Here is a 27,427-nt window from a genome sequence, read left to right on the forward strand (position 1 = left end):
ATGAAAGACCAGAAAGCCATTTTTCCAAATAATGGAAGAATGATAAATCCAGTTATGAACACATGAGCGATATCAGAAATGAAACCATGATAACCGATGTCTCTCGCTTGAAGCATTACAAACTGGGAGATCCTGCACACGTTTTATTGTTTGTGGTCAAAACAGTCAGACATAAATACAACTCACAACAGAGAGAAGTAGCTGTAATATGAGACTTATTGATTCTCCATATTGACCTTAAAGCCAAGCCTGAAGTGATGGATGTTTGACAGGAAAACATGTGGATAAAGAAAAGGAGTGGCAGAGAAGATCCCATCCCTTCCGGCCCAGATCAAGATCCAGATCCATGGCCATATTCCATTTGATTTCATTGTACTTTGCCGTTTACTAAATGGAGCACTGACAGGAGAGAGTGAGAAAGGAAGTGAGAGGGGAGGGTGCTACCGTGACTGCGCAGTGCAAATGCAATGCAGTTGCTATATAACTGATAAACAGAGCCATCTCAATTGTGCTCACTGAAGCAGCGCGAGGAAAAACTGGATCATAACCAGATGATCTGGCTCCGTTACAAATGATCCACCCTCATTTAGAGCTGCAGAGGGCCGGCCAAAATGGCTCCTTAGCTTGTGAACAGTGTCTCACATCTTTCCTCTTTCCTTCCAATTATTATGTTAATTGATGCATGGACTGCTTAATACTTCAGACATGCTGTGAAAACACTGATGCCCAGTGTTCTATGGTAAGAATAACAATTTAAATAGAATCAGTGGAGACAGTCTGCGCTCTGCCTGAGTGGGATCTCGATCATTTCTTGTCTAGTCTTGTGTGGTCCCATAAACAGTCCATGATTTCCATAGGATCACATGAGCTCAGGTCATGCAGTAGGAGTAAAGCCTGTGTCAGGTCATGCAGTAGGAGTAAAGCCTGTGAGCTCACTAACATTAAAGCAGTAATTTTGTTGATTTTTATGTGTAGTAAACATAAACATGTAACCCTCTGAGACCCACAATAGACCAGTTTTTGTCTTTTTTAGGGGGATACAGAGGGTCTAAGGGTGAGATAGCAGGTCACTATATCGATGTCACATACAGTAGAAGTGGTGTACATCATCTGAAAGCAGCAAACCTGAAGATTAATTTGAGATGCAGCTCAGAACTGTGTGTCACGTTTGTTTTAGTCATAAATCAGAAATAAACATGAATGAATGAATTATTTAAAAATAATTGCAAAAGTGTATAAGTGTTTGGAACATTATATAATAGAAGTATATGATGGTCATTTCCATGCTCTATTATGTCTCATAAGTTGTTGCAGCAATTTTTGGGTTGATACCATTTGTTACACCTATTTGGTGCTAAATGTAACCATTTTTTACCTTTCGAGAATTGATAAAAAATTATCAATAATCCCCCAAAAATACCAGATTAAGACATCAAGACCTTGAGGGACACCTTAGAAAAAGCCATGCTGTGATTTGGTTTCAAAAACGTTTGACATTTGGAGCACTTCTGCTCTGGAAACTGCTCAGAAACCCCTCCTTGCCAATATGGTAGCATGACAGGGTTGGTAGTAAGAGATTTCTTAAGTTTTCTAGTTTCATATGATATCTGTAGCTTCACTTTAGCCCTAAAACTGAACCTGCTAGAGCCTCTGAAAGACCGTAAAGTCAGTCTCGGGTCTCAGAGGGTTGAGCGAATGTTAAATTTTCTTTCATTTCAAAAAGATTTTTTTTCTTAATATAAAATGTTCCTTTTATATTATTATTACAGACATGGACCTGCTTAGCGCTGACACAGTCAGTCTTAAAATAATTAGTAAATTGTCAGAAAATTGATCCCAAACTATTTATATAATTTTAGTTTATTAATCATATCAGTTACTTTTCAATTTAAATGTTCCCCTGGTTCCAGCAAACATGATGATTAGATTATTTTCTTTGTCATGCATAGTAGTAAACTGAATATCGCTGGGTTTTGGACTGGTTGTAGGATAAAAACAGGCAGTTTAAAGATATTACCTATTTTCTGAGATTTTATAGACAAAATTCTTGATCAATAAATCGATAAAATAAAATTAAATACAATAATCTATCAGCCCTAGATGTACTTACACACATGCCCTCTCTCTTATAAACACACACACACACACACACACACACACTGAGGATGTGGATCTTTTCTTGCATTTTGTCATGTGTCTTTTCGTCATTTTGATTACACTCTCATTTTCTTACTCCAGGTCAGGTCATTGCTTCTAAAATCAGTTCTCTTTATTAGACTGTCCAAAACAGTGAGGTTGTCGCAGAGAGCTTTTCACTGTCTGCTTGACAAATCATGGCTTATATCATAATCAGCACCCTGCTGCTGAAAAAGTTTTCAGCTTTGCCATTTGCAAATGAGTCTCCAGAAGCTAACAATGGATGGAGTAATGAATAGATTCATTGTTTGATTGATTGTTTGGACAGTTATATCAAATTAAATAAGTCCAGTTATATAACTAGGCAATGTTGAAATCTACTAAATATTCCACAGGACAGATAAGAGTACAGTCTTTGCACTAAAAAGGCCACAGCTGCTGCCCCACATGTCTCTTGTCAGCACTCAGAAGGTTAGGCATATTGAAATTGTGACCCTCTTCTCTAAAAGTGTCTGTGCATGTTGGCCTTTTTTTTACAATAGAATAGCAATCGTAGATCACAGAACCTGATAGGCTCCCAGCGTTGACGTTATAATTCATTGTGTGTTGTAACGAGAGCAGTGAGACATGTACAGTAATTGTTTGGGATTTCAGTGGATGGAGTTGTTGGCCACCACCCAAGTGAAACCCTTCTATGTTGTACAGAGTGGAGGACATTTGTATTCCCTCCTGCTCACTTTATTTAAAGATGTGAATACCTGTCGTCAGCAATCATGAATAACAGTGAAATAAAGGAAACAAATGTGCGAACCATTCATCCCCAAAGCTGGAGAGGCAAAATATTATGCCTCTCTTTTTCTTCCTCCACATTTCACGTATTGCACAATGTGAGAGTGAAGTCACAGTAATGCTGTAGGAGGATGTGCGCTGCTTTCACAGCAGTGCTCATACCTTTTAAAGGTATTCTCATTTATAGTCAATGAATTATGAGTCATGACGAAGACATCTTGTTCTGGCATTTGTAGGCATATAAGGCTTTGATCTTTGAAAGAATGTAAATGGTGTGTCTTTATAATCTTGTGCCATATAATTTCATATTGTGTCATTGCTTTATATGCCGTTAAACCAGAGAAGTGTACCATAGAGGGCAGTAATTTAGGAGAAGGATTAAAAGACTGTAGATAAAGCAACACATTTGTTTCATACCGTACGGGTAACGAAATTCACTAAATATATATATTTGCCACATACTGTGAAATTTTCCAAAACTGTGGTGGAAATTTGTCATTTTGTGAGGTAAGACAATCAAGAAAGTCGCTCAGAAGGACATTGAAGTCCTCTTGTGTGTGATAAGTCAGAATCTCTTTCATTCATGTGATCTTTCTAAAAAGTATATTGGTTTATAATATGCATGTGCATGGGGCGCAGTAATGGAATCAATACTTTGTATTTCATGCAGACCCTTTTAAACAAAAACGCTTTGATCTGCACAGATATCGATCTTGAACGTCAGCTTGTAAAATCCGTCGGAGTAATTAGAGCAGTTGAGGTTCGGCAATTCAAACTTTGTTAATGGTTTAAAGTTATGTCACATTTCCACTCCATGGTACGGCACGGCTCTACTCACCTCGACTCCCTCTTTTTTGTTTTTCCATTAGCACGAGTTGTTGGTAGTACACGACACCTGGTTCTTTTTTTATTGGTACCACCTCGGTCGAGGATCAAAGCGAACTGAGCCGATACTAGAAGGTGGAGTTAAAACACTGAAGACCACTGATTGGTCAGAAAGAATCATCACTAGCGATTAAATAGCCAAGCTACCGTCAATAGCGAATGCAATAGCCCACAAAACTACACCATACAATTGATGATGAAAGGATTCAGCTTCAATCTTCACGAGTGGCGTTGAAGATCATGTCAAGGCAGTTTCATGTGGTGTTGCTACGGCGATGCAATGAAAAACAAAATAGACAAAAGGACATGGTACCAAAAGTGAGTTGAGTTGAGTCAGAAATGAGGCACTAGGTTATAAAAAGTAAGAAGATTGTATGCTGGTAATTTAAAACAAAAAAAAAATGCCAAAAAAAGTAGGACATTCCCCACACTGCCCACATTTTTAAGGGATTGCTGTTGGCAATCATGACTTTGGCTGCTTACCTTTGGGTTTTATGTGACTAGCAGTGATGAGAATATTGAGGTAGTCTGGAAAATTGCTAATTTTCTTGTTCCGTTTCCTCTTTCCAACATGTGCTGTTCGACCTCTGTGAACTCTGTGATCACCTTAACAGGTAAGTGTCTTTTTTCAGTTATCTACCTGTTTATCCATTCATTCATATCTTTGTCTATGGAGGTAGTTCAGTTCAGTTCTTCTTTATAGTCCCTCGAGGGCAAATTTGGAGGGCAAAAACACAACATACAAGAGGACATGGGACATTAATCACAACAGTTACAGCAAACAAGCAAGTAAAAAAAGATGAATCTGTCCGTTAAAAGTGTCAAACCATCGAGTGCTGCTGAGCAGTGCAGTCTATGAAGAATTTATCCATTTGTTTATTATTTAGAAAACTGTTATTGTATCATGCATGAGTAAAAAGATTCACATAAAACAGAGCTAGTGGCTGGTAACTGTTTTTTATCGACATTTTTATAGAAAAGTTTAATTCCTGAATGCTTATTTTTCTCCACAAGCATGCACAGCCACTGTGTGTTGTTTGTGAGCCATCATTATGACCAGACACTCAAAGCACTGAAGAGACATGTTTTCCAAGTACACAGTTTCTTCAATCTAAATTCTTCTCTCAGAGATGTTGATTCGACGGGCTGGAAGCAACTCATACACTTCACCAATTTCCACTGGGATTGTCTCATTTTCTGCAAAAACTTCTGCCTTCAGAATAATTTGAAAGATGCTGTAATCACACAACATTTCTACACATGGGGGACATAACCAATATGACCCAAATGCTTTTGAATTCCTGCAGCAGGCAGCATTTTGGGTTATTTTCTTGAGAAGTTTAGTTTAGTTTTTGAAGAATTATTTAGGGAGAATCGAGAAATGTAGTAGCCTCTACATTTAAAGCCCTATATCTTCAAGAGTCAAAGCCCCATTTTTTTCAAGAGAGCTTGAGGGCTCAGCCTCACAGCTGAGCTCATCATCTTTCTGCTATCCTAGGAGATGCAATGGGTTTTCTTTTGATATTCTTTATTTAGCTACACATAAAATACAAAATATAGAGGGACAAAAAGTCACTATTAACATGGGGAATTTTACAAAAAAAACGTGTTCTCGCCTATCGTAAGGTTCTTTTCCTCATTCTTTTTTCCTTTTTCCTGAGGGGAGATTTTGAAGAAAACATTATTTTTACAACATTCATGACATGACGATGTGTCCCATCAATAATCCTAACAACACCAAGGACATCTTAATGATGTTTTGGCAAAGTGAACATGTGTTGAAACAATGATGGCACCACTTCATTATGAGCCATCTCAGCACATCTCTCATGATAATGCGTAAACACTTTACTCAGTCCAGTGCTTTTTAGCATTTGGAAAGCATTTCTTCAGTTCCTACTACTTGCAGTCATTTCCTCCTCCACTTAAGATACTTCAAAACTCCATAAACATCTCATCCCTAATTCTAACAGTCCTTCACTTTAAGCTGTAAACAGTCATGAGGACTTGGTTAAACTTTAAAGACAAGACTCTCCACATATAGTGATTGACTTCCACCGGCAGGTGTTTTAGTGTTGCAGTCAGATGGGATTACATAGTACTTAAGGAACTGTCTTAAAAGAATGCTACACTGCTTTTATTTTGAATGTTTTGAATATTGCCTCTGTTTTGAAGGCTAAATTTGAACAAATACAACCACTGGCCAAGACAAACCCATTTGTCTTCTTACAGTGAGGTTCCCACTTATTCAAACTGTTCCACCCAAAACACTCAGTTTCTGCAATTTAGGCTTCTTTCTGCATTCAAGATACAAGCTAATACGGCACCCAGGTAGCTCACCTGGTAGAGCGGGCGCCAATGTACTAAGGCTGAGTCCTTACCGCAGCAGCCCGGGTTTGAATCCGACCCCTTTGAAAATGGACATGACACAAAATTTAGCGTAACTCTGTAGCGTTATTTAGCATTCTTCTCTACAAGCTGGCATGACATGGTTGGTAACAATGGATTCCTTAGTTTTTCTAGTTTCAAACCAGTTTCTTCACTAGCTAGCTTTAAAACTGAGCCCATTATAACCTCCGAAAGATTGATTGCGTTAATGAGTTAAAGAAATTAGTGGCGTTAAAACAAATTTGCGTCCTAAAAATATACTATGTATCCATGTTCTAACTTCTTGTTATAACATGATCACTTATTGTTATAACATAAAAGGATTCACGTTATAACATGGTCACTTATATTATTATAATCTTAAACATTTCACGTTGTAACGTGATAACGCATATTTTGTTATAATGTGAAACTCATGTTTACTACCTCCAGAGAGTCCGACTTATTCTTCCTTTTTTATAGAATATCTTGTTAGAACATGAAAATATCTTGTTATAATGTCAAAAAATGTATTGTTATACCAATAAGCTTTTCACGTTATAACGTGATACTGATCCGTTTTCCATAAGTATTCATTGAAAATGCGCATTGAAGAGCTAGAAATTGTGAGTAACAAGACATATTAAGAATGGAATAAGGGCCAAGGTTAGTCAGGTTTTGGTATGGAAAATTAATCAGATTTATTCAGAACTCTGGATTTTAATAACATGGTATATGCTAATATAGAGAAAAAAGGGGGAAAACATGTGGTTTCAGGTAAGAAAACTCACTCTGGTACAGCTTGTTTACGGCTGGTTTAATTCAAAGTGCAGCAGTCAGGCTTTAAGATCAATACTTTGCTTTTTGATAAGCACATGGCGGGCCATGTATGTAGAGTTTCAATATCATGCTTGGTACTTGGTCTTAGCTGCTTAGGAGGCACACTAATGGTTTTAGATAGAAATAAAGCTTGTCATTATGATTTTAAGGGAAAGAGAAAGTGATTCACTAATGTACAGTACTTTACATGTATGTAGAGCATGTAGCTGGGTCCTCTTTGATGTTTCTCTGTGGCTGATTTAATGCTACATATTGCATCTTGTGCTGACATATAGAGGTACACACATCCAGGTATACTTAAAAATTATAATACTTTGTGTTTTTGCAGTAGACACAAGCCGTTTTCTCATATGAACTCCGGACTGGAAATACTCTGTTTGGTTTAGGCGAGGAGTGGGTAGAGCGTGCAGGAGGCACGACATGATGCAAATTATACCGTGGCCATGAAGCCGATTGGTAATTTGGTCATAAACAACTGAGTCTCTCGCCGTTCCTTGAAGTTGTCTGACAATTTCAGCATCAGCCCTTATACTGACATATCTCGTTGTCTCTCCAGTTAGTCATTTTTGTTGGCGTCCTCTTGTAAATGACCTTTCTGCTTCACCCTCGAATGTTTGTATTGTTCTGGTTTGGCGCCAGCCGCATGATGGAAACGTCATCAGTACGCCTACTCGCTCGCTGTGAATTCTCCAGATAATGACCGGCTCTATTCAAACATGGGCTCAATCAAGACTTTGTACTAGGGAGCTGGCAGGGTGAAGTCTGTTTAATGGCCGCTCCGAAGGATTCGGACATTTGCGTCCTCACATACAGCTCCTCCGAGTGATAAGTTCAGGGTTGCGGTGCATTTGTGAAAGGGACTATATAGTCATAGACATAATAGTTACATAGGCCATCAGTAATGAGCCTGAGTTATTACTATTTCTTGGGGTAAGGGTGTCATAGTTATTCATATTTCAAATGTAATAGCAAAATATGAGATGAGGAGTGTGGACTAGTAATAGGCCTTCATCTTGCTCAGAAGTACAGTATGTTACCCTTGCATGTGTTAGTGTTCAATCCAGGGGGCTAATTTGAATTAGGCTGATTAGCAAACACATTAATATATGTTAATATAGGTACAGTTTAAACATCAGGATATTAAAGGATATAAATAACTGGGATTATTTTTGTGATTTAAGCAGTGAATGCAAGCAAGACATTTAAACATCTGAAGTAGTTACATTTTGTCTGAATATGCATGTAATTGACTCAGATCATGTGGCTGAATGAATACATTTTATTGCAATACACTGTAGTTACTTTTTTCTTATAACATTATTATAAAGGTTTCTTCCTCCAGGGTTTGGATTAGGTCAGCGTTTGGATGGCAGTCTCAAAAGATGCACCAATCACTGTTCTGTTAAACATAAGCATTAGAAGACAGGCAGTTTTGGACCAACTGAAACAGATGAATTATAGTCAGTGTGTTGACAGTGTTTCCTCTCATACACATAATACATAACCGGGAGTCATCTGATATTCCACTCATGAAGGATCATTTCATAGTCAATGCTGTGAATTGGCGAGTCAAAGTTGTGAGATTGTCATGAATCCCATTTGGTTACTTATTGTTTAGACACTCCATCACTATCCTTACAGGGATTTTGAATAGCTTATCCTGCCTCCATTATATCCAGTGGATATCAATCTCCCATGCTGGCGCCAAGTCTAAAGTAAAGAAATATACAGCCTGCCAGAGCCTATCAGAGACTATAGATTCAATCGAAGGGGGCCCTGAATAGTATCCCTGTAGATTTTAGGCTGCTATTTCTTTTTCGTACGGAGGGGGTCCCAGAGGGGTGGCGTATATTGAGTTTGTTTTGAAAGCGATGCTTCCATTAGATGGGAGTCAGTCATCTGGTTCAGTGCTAACGCTTGCAGAATACCTGATTCAGCATCACTCTCTGGGCGAGTGTGATGGAGCACTGCACCACTCAAAAAGGACTTGAACATCAAATCATCCAAAACTGAGAATTAATTATTATGAATGCATGCATTTAACACTGCAGGATTTAATCCCATATGTATGCGTGTTAACAAAATAATTATTAGGTCATCAATTTATCTTTAATGTGGTATTAGTGTTATTAGGTTGCCTTTCTTTTCAGGCTTTTAAAGCGGCAGTAGGCAGAATGTTTTTGACATAATTGGGCAAAAATTCCATAATAACCTTTCAGTATATTGTGATTCAAGTGTTGTAAGAGAAAACTAGACTTCTGCACCTCGTCATGGCTCTGTTTTCAGGCATTAAAAACTCTAGCCTGTGACGGAAGACTTTAGCCAATCACAGGTCATTTCAGAGAGAGAGAGCGTTCCTATTGTCTGTTTATTTAACGGAGGCAGCTGTAAATACAAACTCCGATCAAACGGTCAAACTAGGCAGTGCTGATCAAATATGAATCAATATTCTGTTACCTACAAACTTTCTCATTTTCCAGCGAAACAGTACACTACAAGATGTTTCTGAAAACATTTGAGGCGAGAAATAGGCATTACAGTAACAGAATATTGATTCATATTTGATCCGTGCTGCTTAGTTTGACTGTTTTTTTCTACCCACTGCAGCTTTAAGTTACAAAGTAGATCATTTAGTAACATCTACAATAACTGCATTTACCTTTGTGGGCCTAACTAGCACCTCCTCTCCACTAGTCTGTGCTGCAGAAGAGGAATAAGGTCTCAAGTGGGTTCCAGCCGTCTGTCTCTATTTGATATAATAATCAGTGTGCATGATGTGCTGTTTGAGCCAGCAAATAAACACATTAATAAACATTATGCCACAATAACATATTCAAAGGTGCTTATTGCTTTGAGCCAGGTTTTAATTAAAATCATTTTTTTGTCAGTGTTTTGCATCTATTATTAAGAATTTCTGACCTTTTTTGCCCACTGACAGCCAGTCGCTCTCCCGCTGAACTGGTGCATTATAAAAACAGATTAAACCACAGTCTTTGTGTTGTTGATTTGCATCGTATATATAATGGATTAGTAAAAGTGAATGGAGTCCTCATGGTCTGTTGTGGCCCATCTGAGCAGGCTGGCCATTCAGCCAGAGCACTCCCTTTGCAAAGTCAGTTCAGTTAATGCCAAATGCAAGCTTATTCAATGCAGTCTTTGTAACTTCAATAAATTTTATGTAACCCAGATGCAAAATGTGCCTCTAAATCCACAAAAGATATCAAAACATATTATCAGACTGAAGTGTTTTTTATTGAAGCAAACAAGTGAATGGATGAATGAATTATTAATGAATGCAGATCCAGACATTGATGACCACCCAGCGTGAAAGTACTGAAGGTGCAAACACGCATGTCAGCTACGAGTCAAGGTCAAGGTCTGCACCATAATTCACAAGAGCTACCTTCACAACCTTCTCCCTTAATTCCTCTCTTTAAAAAAAAAGGCAACGCTGTAAATTTGGCATGCTCTGAGTCAGCACGAAAGCAAAGCCATGAAACAAAAATGACTCCTCTTCACACCACAACCTTTTCCACAAGCTCTACGCTGCCCTGAGATTTGTCTTCTATCAGATGTCTGTAATAGGTGCAATAACATAAAAAGATGAACAATATAAATTTCAATTATGAACCTTTCAGAGTTTCACACAAGCTGCGCAGTGAACCAGACACCATTGTACCATACAGCACAAGGCATTTTGTCTTGTAAACAATGGACAAATCATCCGTCTATCTATAGAATCTTATCTATCTGCCTGTCTGTCTATTTTGTCTGCAGTCAATGCCATAGTGCCACATCTTGTTGTGATGACAAAGAGAATATGGACGCAATCTCTGGGCAATTGGCAGTGACTCACATGTCTTCATTTATAAGCAGTTCAGATAGTTGCCTTTTTCAGTTATCATTATTGTTATTACTGCATCCGCTTTAACTTAAGGGGTAAAGAAGACTTTAATTGATTGCTAACCCCAGGTGGTCCACCTGTTAAAATAATGTATTTTGTGAATAGACTTGGGATTGGGAAATATAGACATACTTGTTACATTATGGTAACTGCAGTAAAAGTATACAGTGGATATTAAGTGAAAAATGTGAATGTTTACAAGCAAGGTAGGATATTCATTGATGTGAAACTACAACATCAGATATTTGCAATACATTTTGGCTTGTTTATGCCATTGACAATGTAATGTTAAATAAAGCAAAACACAGGTTTGTTTAGACATATAGCAAAGTGGATTTCGTGCCAAACAGCTACCAACTTTGCTTACGTTAGCTGTAAGCTAACTAGCAATGGGCGCACTATGTGTGAGTGAGTGTAGACGCGCGGAAACATATTTTCAGTAGGTGGCCTGCATTGGCACCCGATTCGACTGTTATCGCTTGCTATAAGCATCACAGATGTGGGTTATTAGGGGCCTGCTATGACTACTATGTTGTAACAGTGAAAATTAAACTTAAAAGCAACACGTTCTTACATGTAAAACTGCATGAACCGTAACGTTTTGAACACAAACAAAACAGCTTTTTTAGGTTTAGGCAATAAAACGGCAACTTCTTTAGGTTTAGGCAACAAAAATACTTGGTTAGGTTTAGGGAAAAAAGTTTGCATTTTTGCTGAAAATAACTGTTTCAAAAGTAAAAGTGAAACTTAATACTTGTGAACTTAAAGACAACTACAAGTTGTTGGTCTCCTGGGTGAAAACCCTGTGTGTCACATCCATCTCCCCCGACCTCCACCCTGTGTGGAGTTTGACTTCCGCTTCTGCTCCTGTCATAATTACTACCGTCACTAGAGGCCGCTATTGTCTTCTTTTATACCTTCTTTCTGTGCTCGACCATATGATTAAATGACAAAAACTACTATTGGTGTTTCAGGGCCCTACTGACCCACATCTATGGAGCTTATAACCCCTGATAATGCCCCAATCAATGACCTGACAATGTAATTGGCTGGCCCTGAATATTTGTATGTACGCGACAGGTTGTGTTTAATATAACATTTTTTTTAATTATAAAAAACTGACAGATTTTATGTAGTACATTTTGTATAGTTAAATCTGAAACTTGTAATATGCAGCACTGCAGCATAGTGTCTCTAAAGCAATGTTGGTCAGCATCATTGCAACAACCGACCACTACACTGGCCGCTATAAGCTACACGCGAAGCACGAAGCAGTACTAACAAATGCAAACCATATTACATTGTTTTATACACACAATTTCATTGCAGGATAATCCGTACTTGGTGTATATTTGAAGCTCCATTACCAGCCTGTTACAAACCATACCACGGTAACCGTAAAAAATAGCGTCAGCACAGCGAATCACATCCATTTCATAAGCATAGTTTCAGAGCATTTGAAATGCCAGTGGTGCTTTACAGCCTTGATGTTACATGCACACAATTATTTTTATTTGTTTTAATGAACTGTAATGCAAAAGAGGATATAGGTGGGTTGTCTGAGTAGACACTGATACATACCGGTTATTTTCTATGAGAATATCAGTTTACTGTGATTCCTGCTGTGACCACCTTTTTGCCCAATCTATAATTAAACTCAAACTTAAAAGCAAAGTGCTTTGCAAACGACCCAAGGGTGAGGCTGTCTTTTTGTTGCACTTTAAGTGGGCATTTATTAATACATGGCTCTGTTTTCACAGTTTTCAAAACACATTTTTATGAAAGTCTTTTAACTTCAAGGCACACTTCCTCCTAAAAGGCTCAGGGATAAAGAAATGCCCCATGCTTATTGTATGAGAGAGACTTCTTGTTTAATTAGAGAACTTGCCTTTATTTATTTACAAGGCTTTCAAGGGAGCATTTTCTGCAGTACATGATTTCCGCTGGAAGAGATCTGTAATTAAAAATATGTATCACACCTCATTCTGTAAAATTATAAAAAGCAGTTGAGGGCCCCCACTAACTACAACTTTGGTTAAGACACTTCAAATGCATGCTTGCGTGCTTCAGCGCCTGTGGCAGAGAGGATAGACTTAAAGCTTACAAGTCTGTATTGCTCCTCATCTACCTGGGTCTTCAGGACATTTCCACTGTGAAATGATCTTGATCTAATTGCTAGTCACGGTGGGGGATTCCTTTTTGTTCACCTAAAATAAGATGAGCTGAAAAAAGGTCGAATCTTACAAGTTATTGGCGCGCTTTCTCACCTTGTTAGAAGACAGACAAAGGAAGTGGATCAAATTGTAAGGAAGGTGAGTCAGAGGCTCACATACTGTGATTGATGAATGTTAAAGGTCGAGCTTGCTCCTACTTCTTTTCCCTGACATGGTTTTTAGAAAATTCTGCAGGAAAAACTTGAAGCTGCTGTTGAAGAAAAGCCTTAAAATCCCCTTTTATATCTCCTCTTAGGCTGCTTGGGAGATTCTATCCTTCTTGCCATTTGAGATGGCTAGACATGACAATTATAAATATGGAAAAAGGACTCTATAACCAAAGCCTTGCAGAATAAAGTAGCAAATATAGTAGTATATGAAAATCTCAGTGCCTTAGCTAACGTTATCCAACAGAGAAAAAAAGACAGTTGTTTGGATATCAATAGAGAATAGAGAGATATTTGCTAAAATTACCAACATATGGTCTCAAACTAGCTTGTGTCTATTCCTGAGTACTGTCTTATGATGATGATGCACTTTAAAACCTTTAAACAAAAAAATACCTTCCATTTTTTGCATGCATGGGGCATACCTTCTTACACATACAGGCCATCCCATTGCAGCCTTTCTCTTATTGTTTTTGCATATAAGTCCATTATTCATTTGACTTTGAAGTCATTGACCATTCTGCAGTGGCTGTTTTGCTTTAAACATGGATGAATAATAAATACTGTTTGAGTATGAGTAAGTTATTTGAGGTGAGACAGTTGCTAGCCCTTTGTGTGGCCCTGAGGTAAACATTGTGTACATCACGTCAAGTTTGGTGCTTAGGTACATACATCTTTACAGTCATTTGCATCGCTGTGTAGCAGTTATCTGTGCACTGAAATATGATGGCTTGTTTCATTGGGTGATAGTGGAAAATAACCACAGACAACTATTCGATCAGCCTTTGAAAGCGTCTTATATAGCGTCTCATATAATTTGATCTTTCTATAAATGGACCTTTTTTGTCACTACTCATTGAATTTAAACATCATATAAATATAGCTTTTATTTTCTTATGTTTTCTGTGTGCTTTGCATTGGCGGTTATTTGACATAGTACATTTTTAGGGGTGTCACGATTTGATTTGACTTTCTATTTTAAGGTCACGATTCAATTAGATTTTTGATTTAAACATGCCATTGTTAGACTACGGAGCCTTGAGTCGTAAAGATCAACAGATCATTGGTTTTATGCCCTGACAACTGTCATTTACACTTTCAAATTCTTCTTTCAAAAGAGAACTGACCACCTTTTTTATTTAGAAAGTGTTTCAAAACTTAGGCGGAGTCTGTGTGCGCTGAGAGACGGCACTCGGCGGCCCGCTAGCATATTGCTACCAAAATCAGCTGCTCTGATTCAACAATGTTGAGCTGAAAAAACGTGCATGTAGGCTGAAATTCAACCGTGGTGTTGTTCTGTCGGGAGATGCAGTGACTTAATGTTAAACCAAGTAAGACAAAAAGACCTATGATGAGTAAGGAATAGGCATATGCTGGAAGTGCCCTGAGTATTGTAGCGACAGGGACGGCCCACATTTCCCATCATGCCTGCCTAGTCCTGAGTGCTGGACTGAGCATTTTAAGTTTGCTGTTTTATGTTCCAAAATACAAATGTTACTTCTGTTAGTGTTTGTCGGTAGTGTGATTTTGGTGCGGGTTTATAGTTTTAACCATTCGTGAGGTGGCTGTTACATTTCTTGAGTACAGCTGTATATTTACTTAAGACATGTTAGTAGGCTGGGGCAGAGAGAAGAAAAAAATAATTGATGATCCTGCTTTTGATTTCAGTGGTCGAGACCGGAAGCTAATTTCGATCGATTACTGATTTAGAATCGAAATTGTGATACCCCTATGCATTTTAGTGTAAGGATTTATCTACTGCTAAATTATTCTCCCCAAGCCCAATGTTTTGATCTGAGACTTCTACGTACATATTGTGTTTAAACTTATTTTAAGATTTTATCCTAAAGCTGTCGCTGGGGAAGTCGCAGACAGAGTGCAACTTTTGTTTTTGGTTACATTCCCAATGGGGGAAAATACTGCAGGAAATACATATATATATATTGTAATTTTTTTATTATAGTGGTCAAGCTTGAGTAATGACTGTTAAAGTAACCTAAAGATGTGTTTTTTAAACAAGTCTCCTGCTAAGTCAAAACCACTCAGTTTCTATAAAGTATCTCAAAATAATGTGCTTTGAAAAATGAATCTGGATTAAGCACTGCTTGTACGTTTCTTCTTCTCTTCTTTGAGATCAAGCATTTTTTTTTATTCTTGTTTATTTATCTTCAGAATCTCTACTCCCTTCAGTACCTCTATCATCTTACCTGCACCGCACAGGGAGTGTATCACACTAGTTTCTCTTATCAAACATTAATGTTGTTCAGTCAACAGAGTCTCACAAGTCTTGTTTATTCTTGGTCCAAACGTCATTGTTTCATATTTCAAGGCAAACTGTCCAATCGTGTCTGTATGGGGAAGTATAATTCTGACATATAATAGGATTTTGTGATCATTTTTTCTTTCATCATTTTCAATCCATGATTGAGATTACTTCCAGACTGTTAGTTGGCATCCAGCTACAATCACAGGTATGCATATTTGCTACCTCTATCGCCACTACCAAATAACAACATTTGCCGCAAACACCATGAATGACAGTTCATTACAAATACATTTTTACAGCAGTCGACAACAGGAGCATATTGTACATATGCAGGATATTTCATATCAACATGCCCTGTCATCGGGGAAAGGCTCTTCTTTAGAGGTTTGTAATGCATAACGCACTCACACTGGCAGAACCTCTGTGGGAGTGTGGGTTCAACAAACTGATGTAGGAATAACACACCAATCATAAGTGGCTAATGAGAAAGTTCCACACAGAGGCCATGTCCAAATGGAATCTGTGCTCATCCAAAAACAGGCCTCCGGAAATTTGCTTATTTGCTTAAACTTAGCTTATTTACAAGTAACAAAGCCCCTTTACAACTGCAAATAAAAACAGCAAAACCTGGTGAGCATAAGGGAAGACATGAAAGCAAAGCAAGGAATATCAAAGTGAAACAATAAAGGGAGGCATGGAAATAAGGAGTGTTCCCTGGCTAATGCATACAAATAAATAGATCTTAAAGGTGCTCAATATGGAATTCAGAGCATATCTATTGCCGCCACACGGCTCTCAACATCTTTACATTGCAAATTGTTGTTTGCTGCTATATTAATACTCTGAATCCCATATATAGAACCTTTAAAATAAAGATATTTTCTATCATGTCAGTTAGAGGACCAATATGTAATATATTTACTGTAATAATAAATTCTAAAATGACCATGATACGTCATCAGAGATTAAGGAAACATGCTAAATTGAAATAATGTCTTCTCCAGCAACAATGCCACAGCCAGTACGTTCTATGTTCTTCTACTAAATTTCCATTCCGGTCCGGACCGTCTGTTTTCATTTTGGATCCGTGTGATCCCGTCCACTGCCCATTACGACACCCCGTTGCCACATATGAAACAAATTGGCATACAAACAGCCTTCTGCAGCTAGCAAACACACTGAATCAACAGAGATAACATAACATTAGATTCTACCCGACCTGAAAAGCCATCTCTCTGTGGTCCGTGTGCAGCCGGGTTATCAAGGCAGCGAGTATTTGAGACACGCAGCTGGTGAAATGATTCCGACTAATGCTGCTAGCCAGAGGCCAGCCGTGTCTAGAAGGTAACCCTCAAATTGCGAAAGCGTGCGCTAACTGCTATCAGTCACACTGGAGGAGCGGACGGGCCGCGGCTCCAATGTTTTGAATTCGGGCATGCCTTTACCCATTTGAAACGCTAGCTGTCAGTTCTACATATTGTTCCTTTAATGCACAGCATGTATAATGAGCTAGTCTGGACTAATCAGTTTGAGACTGCTGCTGCTGCTGTGTAGAATTTGAATGAATGATCAGAGCTTGCATATTAAAACCTTATATTAATCCACTCAAGTTATGTAGCTATGCCTATACAGACCTCTTTGTGTATATAACATTTCTATACATCGCCCATGATGTTCCCTACATTACCTACTCAATGATTCAACGATTCCTTGATCCCAGAAATTCCATCTTTACTATAATTCACAGAACAAAGTAAAACTCCATGTTTCATTCTTAATGAAACACTCTGGGCTCAGTTACTGGCCCTTGCCTCAGCAATACATCATGTTAACTGGAGAATGAAGGAAGAATAATGGTTATGCCTGTTGCTGCCACAAATCTGGGGATTCATCAGTGAAAGCCAAGATGAATAGGTTGCCTCACCTGACTTCAAATTTCACTGTGATGGAGATACTTTTATCCACTGGCCTTCTTTTAAAATGAGAGCTGCTTTGTATTTTTAACTCATCCCTGCGAGCCATGTGCAACCTAACAACCCTGTTACTTACATAAAGTTCTTAAAGTGTGTCAGGAAATATGCAGAAAATCTATTCACGTCCACACTTGAGCTAAGCAGGTGCTTAACTCAGATATTTGACAGAGCTCTCCGATATCAGTTGTTCATGTCCTATGGTAATCTTTTTTGTTTATTTGGCTTAGCAGTGGGGGTTTTAGAGGGGATTTCTAAAGACACCTTTGATCCTCAGGATCCGTAGTGGTTTTCATCTACCCAACATGAATATTGGCCTCTGCATGAAACTGCATGAACGTGTGCTTTGCATATTTATTTGTTCAAATATTTGGTTGCATTTTGTCAAATTAAATTCAATAGATTTCAGTGTCACCTTCTTACTGCATATATGTGACTATTCTTTAGTTGCTGAGAAATGCTTTTGTAATGTATTGTTAAGTCTCTATTCAGTTAAAGCTGCAGTGGTAGAAATTAAGTAAATATGATTTAAAAAAGTTAGTTTTATAAAATAGTCATTTGACAGTAGCGCATGAAACAGGTAATCTGAAACAAATCATGTGCCTCTTTGTCCTCCGTTGTCCTCCGATGTTCCTAATGGCATCTGCAAGATTTCACAGACCGGAGGAAAACAACCAATCAGAGCCGAGCTGGAGCCTGCCGTCTATATGAGCAGCTGTCAATCACTCGCGAACTTGATCAAACGGTCAAACTAGGCAGCGCTGATCAAATATTAATCTTTATTCTGTTACTGTAATGCCTATTTCTCACTTCAAATGTCAGAAACATCTTGTAGTGTACTGTTTAGCTGTAAAAATGAGAGTTTGTGACCCGGCAGCCATGTTGAAATAAGTTGAGGAAATACCAAGCACCGCCCACCAGCCAGAGCACAGCCAATAGGAACGCTCTCTCTCTCTGAAATGACCTGTGATTGGCCTGTGATTCTGCAAAGGTGCAGAAGTCTAGTTATCTCTCAGTTGAAATTCTCACTTGAATTACAATATGCTGAAAGGTTATTATGGGATTTCTGCCCAATGATGCCAAAAGCATTCTGCCTACTGCAGGTTTAAGCATCAACTATCAGCCCACTGGTAGTGTTAGACTATTTCACAGTAAATGCATCCATTTGCCCATTTACCACTGCTTTACCTAGGCAAGAGTTCATTAGTGATAACCCAATGTAGTTTGACATCTGTTGAGTACAACTCAGCATCATAATTTATGTCATTAGGGGCCCTAACAGTAGACAGGTCTTGACCCTATTAACATCCAAATAAATTGTTTTAAATTTAAACACTGATGATACAGTTGGTGTTTTTTATCAGCTGTCAAAGTCAAACACCTCTAAAAAAGTATTTAGAAAAGCACGCACATCCCGACAATAAATACTAGGTGCTGGAGAGAAAAACATGCAAAAGAAGGAAAAATGGAGTCTGCACACTAGATACTGCTCCCTTGAACATTTAATTGATTGCCGCACGGTGACGTAGATGCTGCAAACGTCACCGGCGGTAATCAATTAAATGATCATGGGAGCAAAGTCAAACACCGCTGACATCACAAGATGTGGTATAATACTGTTGTACAGTATGTTTTAAAATTTCAGCCTTTAAGGAGCAATTCTGTAACACTGTTGCAGTTACACTCTTTAAATAAAATAATATTATTACTTTCACAATGGTAGAATTAAATTATTATATTTGGCAGGTGTTCATATTTTCTTGTCACTGACTATACATTCAAAACCTTAAAACCAAAAGTGATGAAGCTTTATTGAGCCTTATATATAATACGATAACCCAATGATTATTGAGGCTCTCATTATGGGATATAAATAGTACTATAGTATAGGGATATAATACTACAGTTCTTTTGTGCGTACAAAGTCTGAATTCCCCTGTCCTTATGTCAGATTCTTCAATTTCTCTTATCTTTTAGACTGCTTTTACGGTATTTCCCTCATATTACGAGAAACAAAGGGACTGAAAGGTCTTGATGTAGCTTTAATGTTGCCTTTGCGACAAATTTCACAAAGATCACTTTTACATGCTCATTTTCGGGGAATCAAAACGACTGTCACGCTGTTTTCTTTTCCTCTCCTTGACTTCACGCTCGTGTTCATTGCAATTAAGACGAGAACACTCAGGCGTATAGATGAGGGGACTAAATATTTAATTAATATGATGGGACATATACACACTTTGGGTGCCTGCTGATGAGTTTGTTTATTAAATACTGCAGTTTAATTCGGAGAGTTGAAAGGCCTCATTTGGATTTGAATTAACAGTGTAGGACATGGCAAGAAAGAGCGATGAGAATGCTTTCTGTCTTTGTCTTTTACTTGTTTGGATGTCATTTTAGAAAGGACAAGTTTGTTTTAAGGAGTGCTCTCTCATTTGCTTGCTCTAAAATATGAATGCTTACGATTTCTGTCTGAGTTGAAGAATAATTTATGTAATTTTCTGACATGCACTACAGCCATTGCATGTCTCGTCTATGCCATCAAATCATGATTGCCTTCTATAACAACAAGCCTACATTGGGCCTTCACCACTGGAGTTAACTTTTACTGAAGGTACTAACAACACTAAAAAAATAGATGAATAATAACGTAATTCTCGATCACACAAACCAATATTAAAAATCATAATCACATGCATTTTTGTTAGGCTTTTATAAGTACGTACAGCAAACCATCGTCCTCAAGGTATCTCTTTGCCTGAAGGGAAACATAAATTAAAGTACAAGAAAGCAATGATGATACACAAAAAGAAGCAACAATAGTTTTGAAGTACAATGATGTAACATGGACAGCAATCAATGTGGGAGCGTTCCAGAGCTGAAAACCCTGCAGATAAACACAATAAGACAGGCTGATGCACACTGATGGGATTACTCTGTTGTCGCCATGGTGAACATGGCCTTGTTAGATGTGACCTTCTCTTGGGCCACAGCATAGGCCTTCCCATAGATAGATTGTAAAACACCGCTGTGTGCTACTTAGTTTTGAGTATGTCGTTATATTTTTGAACAATTTGCCGGTTATAATGCAGTGGTAATAGAAGAATTAAGGGGTTTGACACCAGACATGGTGGAGGTGCTTGTGGTCAACTAAAATGCAGTAGCATTTTCTCCCAGAAGCAAAAGGAAGCCAGAGCAGCTCTGAGATAAACCTCATTTCTTTTTGTTAGGTAACAGAAGAGTTTTTGAAACAACAGTAGCATTTGATCAGTTAGAGGGAATTGTGTGTGACAATGGGAAGCCAGGTACAAATACTAAGTATCAACCAGTCAGATTTGGCCTTTGTCCTTCCTCTGGGACACTGTGAATATTCAGGCTTTCTATTTTTGTCTGTTGCAGCCATGTCAAACTTCTGTTTTGGTAGTCTGAAAAATGGGAGTGAAATTGATTCTTTTGGTTCGTTTTCTATTTAGTCTAGTTCAGTTTTCGGTTTGGTTTTAAAGCGGACCAAATAAAAATAATAATTTGCTGAGGGGCGTGTACGAAGGAACAAATTGATATTTTTCATCTTGAGAGCTGCTACTTCTATGCAGGGAATCGTGCACTTTGAAATATTGCTGTCAAAGTTTTTTCTTTGACTCGTCCCTGATCTACGACAGGCACAAATCCCTTCTCCAGTTTATCTGGAATAACTTTATAAACATCACTAGTTTTGTGGGCTTTATTTAGCATATTCTGTATGTTCTCTTCGGCCCAAATGTCAAGCAAACATTGGGCTTTTGCAGAAGTCCAAGTCAGTCCTCTCCCGTTCATGTTAACCTGACGGTTACCTGTGTCCATCTCAACAAATGCCCGCGCAGGCAGCCCGTAATCCCCTGCATTTTAATTTGCTTGAAAATGGTCTAAGACCACGTCTCGCAAGCGGTCTCGGACCGGTTGTTTTGGTCCAAACCAGAGTACGATTACTGCTAAATGTTGGCTTGTGAAAGGGCCCTTAAAGTATAGATAACTTCAAGTAGAGTTCAGCTCCGACACCTGAACTTTAGACAGCCTACGGTCTTGCTCATGTGTGGGTTTCTTTGTTCAATATGCATATTTGTTCAGGAGCTCTAAGGAATCTAGTGCTGTCAGTTATTATTTCTGCCCGTCCTGTGTTGGACGGGTGACTTATGCAGACTGTTTTCCTGCCTCCAGTACAATGTGTTATATGCCTTACACAAATTTGTGATTTGCACATAAGCGTTTAGATTTGAACCCGCTATGTTCACCCTGTGTGCATTTTGATATATTTTCAATTACAGCCAATGAAACAGACAGTATTGCCTACTACCTTGCAGCAGAAGCATTATCTTTACAGCCTCACAATAAAATGACATGGATGGAGATCCCAAAGCAGGTGAAAGCGGTTAGATCCTGCAGAGAACAGTGTTCTCACGAAGTTAAAAGAAAGCAGTTTGATTCAGAACTTTTCACTTAAAAGCAAGGTTGCAGCCAAGAAAAAGAACGGCAAAGCCCCAGGAGGAGGCTGCCAGTATGCTCCCCCACACCAAGCACATCGGTGCTCTCATTAAAGATGTGTCGTCTCTGGCACCATTCTAGATGAGAGCACGAATACCGTGCCGCGTCTCTGGAGCCCGTATTATTTTGGACTTCGGAATTTTGGTCTTTTTGAAAAATCTGCAATTACAGAATACACAGAGCATTCACAAGTTATTAATTGAATTGTCATTTAAATAAACTAAATTATCTTTTTTTTTTTTTATCAGGGAATTCAATTCAAGATTGCTAAGGAGTTTATTTTTGAAGATGTTTAAGATGCCATTGTAGGAAGCTGACAGATGATGAGGTTATATTATTTGTAATCTTTCCAGCTACTTGACGTCATACTAATCTGTAATGCTCAAAGACTGGGACTAGGGTTTACTGAGAGGGAAAGTAAACATAGCCGCTGATGCTTTGTGGTTCATCTTTGGGTTAAGAGTTTAATTCTGTCTGAGATTAAAGTTTAAAGAAGTAGAAATGAAACATCAGTAAGCTCGCTAAGTAAAGGCCCCTATGGTCCATTAAGACATCATTGGCTGCCACTCCTGATTTTCAAGTTTTTAAAAGCTCCATTACATTAAGAGATGAGATGAGTTTTGATATGAACATTATAACAAATGACTCCATAATATGAAAGGGTGGATAACTCTACCAAACCCACTGAGAATTGACACCAAACTCTGCAGTTTTACATAACTCTGATCTTAATACAACTTGAACAATACATATTTCAATGATATGTCTTTCGAAAAGGTATTTTCCAACATTTTTTTTTTTTTTTTTTTTTAATTTAAAAAACTCTTAAACTCAAAAATCCTCCTCCTTGTTCAATGAACTGGGTGTTTTTCCGCAACACCTAACCCTTCGCATAAATTGCTTTGCAGCAGTGATTGATTCAATGTAGACCGTCAGATATGCTCTATTTCCACACGGTGCTGATTTGCTGAACAGTCACTTGTGTTTAGCAGTGTACAGCAAATTGCGAGATTGAAACAAGCAGTCTGCCTTCATGCATGTTTGTTATTTTCTTCCTCCTCCACTGTGTCTGATTTGTCATTGTTGTGGCCTTTCGGACAACCTAATATGGTGTAAGCTTTCGTCTTTTATTGCCCTTAGTAGGGTAATAAAGAGTCAGTAATTATGCAATATTAAAGCTAGGGTTGGTAATGTTTTAATGTTCAAAAACATGTATTTGTTATATTTGTTGAAATTCTCAGCTATCAATTAATCAAATCTGACAAAAAAAAAAAATCTGGCCCGTCCAATCATTTCAGTCATTGAATGTAATGATTGGATGGGCTACCTACGGACTGCCTACCTGCGCTGCCCGTGCACACATTGCGTGTCACCAATCTTCCACAAGCTGCTAGCTTGACAGCTGTGAGGACTAACAATAGCCAGTGTTTTTACATTCATTGTGATAAGTGAATAATGATAATTGTGGGGGAGTGGCTTTTGAGGGAGGCTTGAAGGGACGGACTGGCAATGCTGTTGACTTGGTGCCTTTCTCGCTAGATTTAGAGACTTTTGGAGCTAATGCTGCTACCTACTTTCATTGGAAAAGAGTTGGCAACACTGGGCTCGGTTTTTCGGTTGGCTCATTATTAAAATCTAGCGTATTCTTGCTAGTTTCTCAACATTACCAACCCTAGCTTTAATTTAAGTTAGGTTATTTGGCACCTCTAAATCATTTAAGGTTTTTAGGTTCATTTTCTTCTTTTTTGAAAATGTGACCTGGAGGTTGATTTTCTGATTCTGTGGGTTTTAATACAAAAGTCATGTAATATCAAGCAAGCAGCAGTAAAGAAATGCTTGGTTTCTTGTTGCTGAGGCAACCGGTCTAAGGCAATACAGCGAGCTGTAGTTGGTTCGTTGGTTCGTTGGTTCTTTCGTTGGTTCTTCCATTGGTTCTTTCTTTCTTTCTTTCTCTCTCTCTTTCTCTCTTTCTATCTTTCTTTCTTTCTCTCTCTCTCTCTTTGCACTGGGGTCAAACAGAAGATTGTATCAGCATGCTGCATGGCACAGAGGATTTGGACACTATTTGATTCAGGAGACTGCTAGGATCAATTTCAACCTGGCCGGCTCACTGCTTGGGTAGCTTCTGTGGCTGCCAGTTCAGGGCTCTGACCTGGATTACAATGCTCAATCAATGGGACACAGGAATTTTACCCAAAGCAAGCCAGAGATAGAAACTTGGTCCTTTGGCAGACACACCCTTGCTTTCTGTTGCTCTCATCTGACTCATTTTTCATTGCCACTTTCTAATTCCAAATCTTTCCAATTCTTCCAAGCGTGTTTTGTCTAATTCCCCTGTGATATCTGATGGTGGAAGTACACATACATCAGAATGGATATAGATTCCCACATTGTCTTGAGAGTTGATATTAAGAGTTGATATTAAGTCTCAGTATGGCTGCATTAAGCGCTATATAAAATGCAAGTCCATTAACAGTAGCAACATGGGGCAGTTTGAATCCTCAAACTATATGTCAGTATGACAGAATTTGTTGTTTGGTCCATTACCAGAGATAATATAATAATATTTTTCACTCAATTTTGCAATACATAGTAATTCTCCATTTCTCTTCCTCTCTCCTTATGTTCTGCTGTGCATCCTGATTACCCTCCATTGGTTCCTTCTATAGGTAAGTCAATGCACTATTCAGATATCTCTTTGTCTGTTTGTCTGTCTCTGTGTGTCTATTGATCATCTGAGCAGTGATACAAGGTTGATGTAAATGGATCTGATAACCCTCTTATTACCTTGAACCGGGGTTATTGTGGGTTATTGGGGGTTATTGACACAATGCAGTGCGGTTTGTTAGTATTTTTGTCTTTATTCATTTCTTCTATATGTGTGGAATATGGTAGAGTGAGTTCCTTGCAGCCAGTCCCGGCGGCATGGACGGGCATTGGGGGGCCGGGCTCTCTCGCCGTGCGCATGCAGGCAGAAGTGAGTTGGTCACGGGCATCGATTTCGCCCGGTCATTTCGTCAGGGCTTAACCCTGTTTTGAGTGTAGCCCCATAGGTAATTTTCTATGTCAGCATTATATAAGTCATTATATCATATGTTATTTGTATCACTCTGCTGGTCTGAAATCACATCCACATCTTGGCAGTGCCCCATGACATAGCTGTGTTCCATTTCCAAAGCTGCACCCAGGTGGGCTGCATTTTCACTGACCTGCTAAAATATATGAAGTGATAATGACTTCACCTATGTTGTTTCCGGATCAGTGAAAATTCAGCTCGATGTGCATATGCTACGTACAGATAGGGAGAATGTGCTTATCATTGTATAATCAGCCTGATCAATACGCTCACGTGCCAGCGGCACCTATTATATTTACATTGGGCCCCGATCAAGGAAATCGAATGCCTGCCCACGGATTTATGTCTGCCGCCGGGACTGCTTGCAGCTTAAGTAAAGTAAGGAAGTGACTGATATGGCCGTAACGTTGTTAAAGTGGCTTTGGTCGCTAATTAATTTGTTGGTAGTGTTGCAATTCATTGATTAGTTTCTGTCCCTTTAATCTGCAGTTTGGCAAATACAATAACTGTATGAAAGTTGGCATAGTGGATGAAATCCGAATGCAATCGTAATACGGTGGACCATTTCAGACAGAAACATTCCCGTTCTAATTTGCTATTATTGCAAATACAGTTGCCCTCGGCGTAATAGCTCCATTCAAATCAGCTGTCCTGCCCATTTAGGAAGTTATAATTGGTAAGGCAAACACAAACCCCAGCAGTGTGATTACAGTAAAAGGACCCTGGTGAAACACTGTTAGTCAGGGTTATCTTCTGTATTCATTAGACAACATTCTGGATGACTGAAGTATGTTCAAATGCTATAGGTGTATGAGAAATAGTGACAAGCTTAACCCGTAGTGAATCTGCTTGCAATGCACTAGCAGCTTCTAACCAATAAATAGCAGTTAGCTAATGTAACTCTTACGGTATGAGTATGGTAATGTGTGTGTGGGTGTGGGTGATTGGTCATCAGTCATAGATAAGTGATCACTTTGCTCATTGGTCTGTAGAGATACATGTGCACCAATATCGTAGTCTAAATTTTAACTTAACTTTGATTGTTGTGACATTATTCAGATCAACCGACTGATATTCGGTGTATTTTGGTATCAAGGTAGAGTTAAGTTTAACCTGTCAGACATGAATTTGAATTGCGTTTTGTGACATTGCAGGCAGATGGTCTTTATAGGCAATATGTTTCAGTTTCCTGCATCATGCTCCCCGTGTTACAGTAACATAAAGAGTGTCAAACATGTAAGGGCATGACTGCACTTGTGTGTGCCATATTGCATTCCACTGCTGCCACACCATCATGAGCTCTGTGAGCCATGCCACTCACACATCGGGTCTCTGTAGGAGATCAGAGGGTTCAGGTAGTGTTGAGTGCATGTGGATGGATGGGTGCTTTGAGGCAGACAGCCATGCTTTATGGCTTCTTGGTTTTGGAGTGGCAGTGCCTGAGTCAAGTGTGTCGACACAACAATGATCAGTCGAAGCCGCTGACGCAACCCTTGACAGCAGACGCGCTTGTGCACATGTACATGTATGCGCACAACACAAAGACAAATAAAACCTACCTTGTCAATAGCTGACTAAAAACCAACCATGTCAAGTCGGGTGAAATGAATGCAGCAAAGGATTTGGAATAAAGTCAGGAAAACTATGGGGATGAATGATGAACACAGGTGTATAATATGCACACAAAAAGACAGACAAAGGAAGGGAGTCAGAGTGATGTTGTCGTTTTCCAATCCCATTCAGGTACTGCCAAAAAAATAAGCACTTCAAGGCAGCCAAAGCTCAGAGTGTTGCAGGTGCTTTCTTATATACTGTTAAACTTTCCCATCACATATCTCTTCTCTTTAAATAGGACAGAGGAGAAAGAAAGCAACAGAAGGATAGGGAGGTTCAAGGACATAAAGGGGAAATGTGATTGATCTAAAGGGAGATGTGTCTGGCCAGGCTCTCGACTATACCCCCCCTCACCAACCCTGTTACAGCCCATAGATCCAGCCGTCCTACCTAAGTCAGGGTGATGGAGGACCTTGTCTGCCTCTGTGCTGCAGTGAGAAAAGAGAGGGGGAGAGGGCAATTGTACAGGCAGTTCTGGACAAGGCTGGGAGTGGGCCGGCACAGACAGTAACCTAACACAGTTGAGGTTTCAGGGCCAACTCTCTTTTGATAATATCAGATTTTTACTTCGTATTAGAAGACTTTACATAGAGAGGGGGCTGTAAGTGCAAATATCATTGAAATAAGAATCCCAAGATATTAAAATATGTCTGCCAGGAAAGGCAGTATGTAAATCAAAAGG

General features: G+C 38.8%; 1 protein-coding gene across 14 annotated transcripts in view; it reads left to right on the forward strand.

Moving 5' to 3' along the window:
* The window catches only part of ctnna2 (catenin (cadherin-associated protein), alpha 2), a 375,732-nt gene that overhangs the window by 144,154 nt on the left and 204,151 nt on the right, over positions 1 to 27,427 (forward strand). Inside the window, exon 8 of one of the 14 annotated variants that reach the window (XM_037765890.1) lies at positions 4,425 to 4,744. The exons of the other annotated variants lie outside the window; for them this stretch is intronic. Within the exon in view, the coding sequence (XP_037621818.1) occupies positions 4,425 to 4,490 (66 nt within the window). The 3' untranslated portion in view covers positions 4,491 to 4,744. Of the gene's footprint in view, positions 1 to 4,424; positions 4,745 to 27,427 lie in introns of those variants that run through there. 14 annotated transcript variants of the gene reach the window in all.

This window comes from Sebastes umbrosus, chromosome 3, assembly GCF_015220745.1.
Source record: "Sebastes umbrosus isolate fSebUmb1 chromosome 3, fSebUmb1.pri, whole genome shotgun sequence".
NCBI classification, from domain to species: Eukaryota; Metazoa; Chordata; class Actinopteri; order Perciformes; family Sebastidae; genus Sebastes; species Sebastes umbrosus.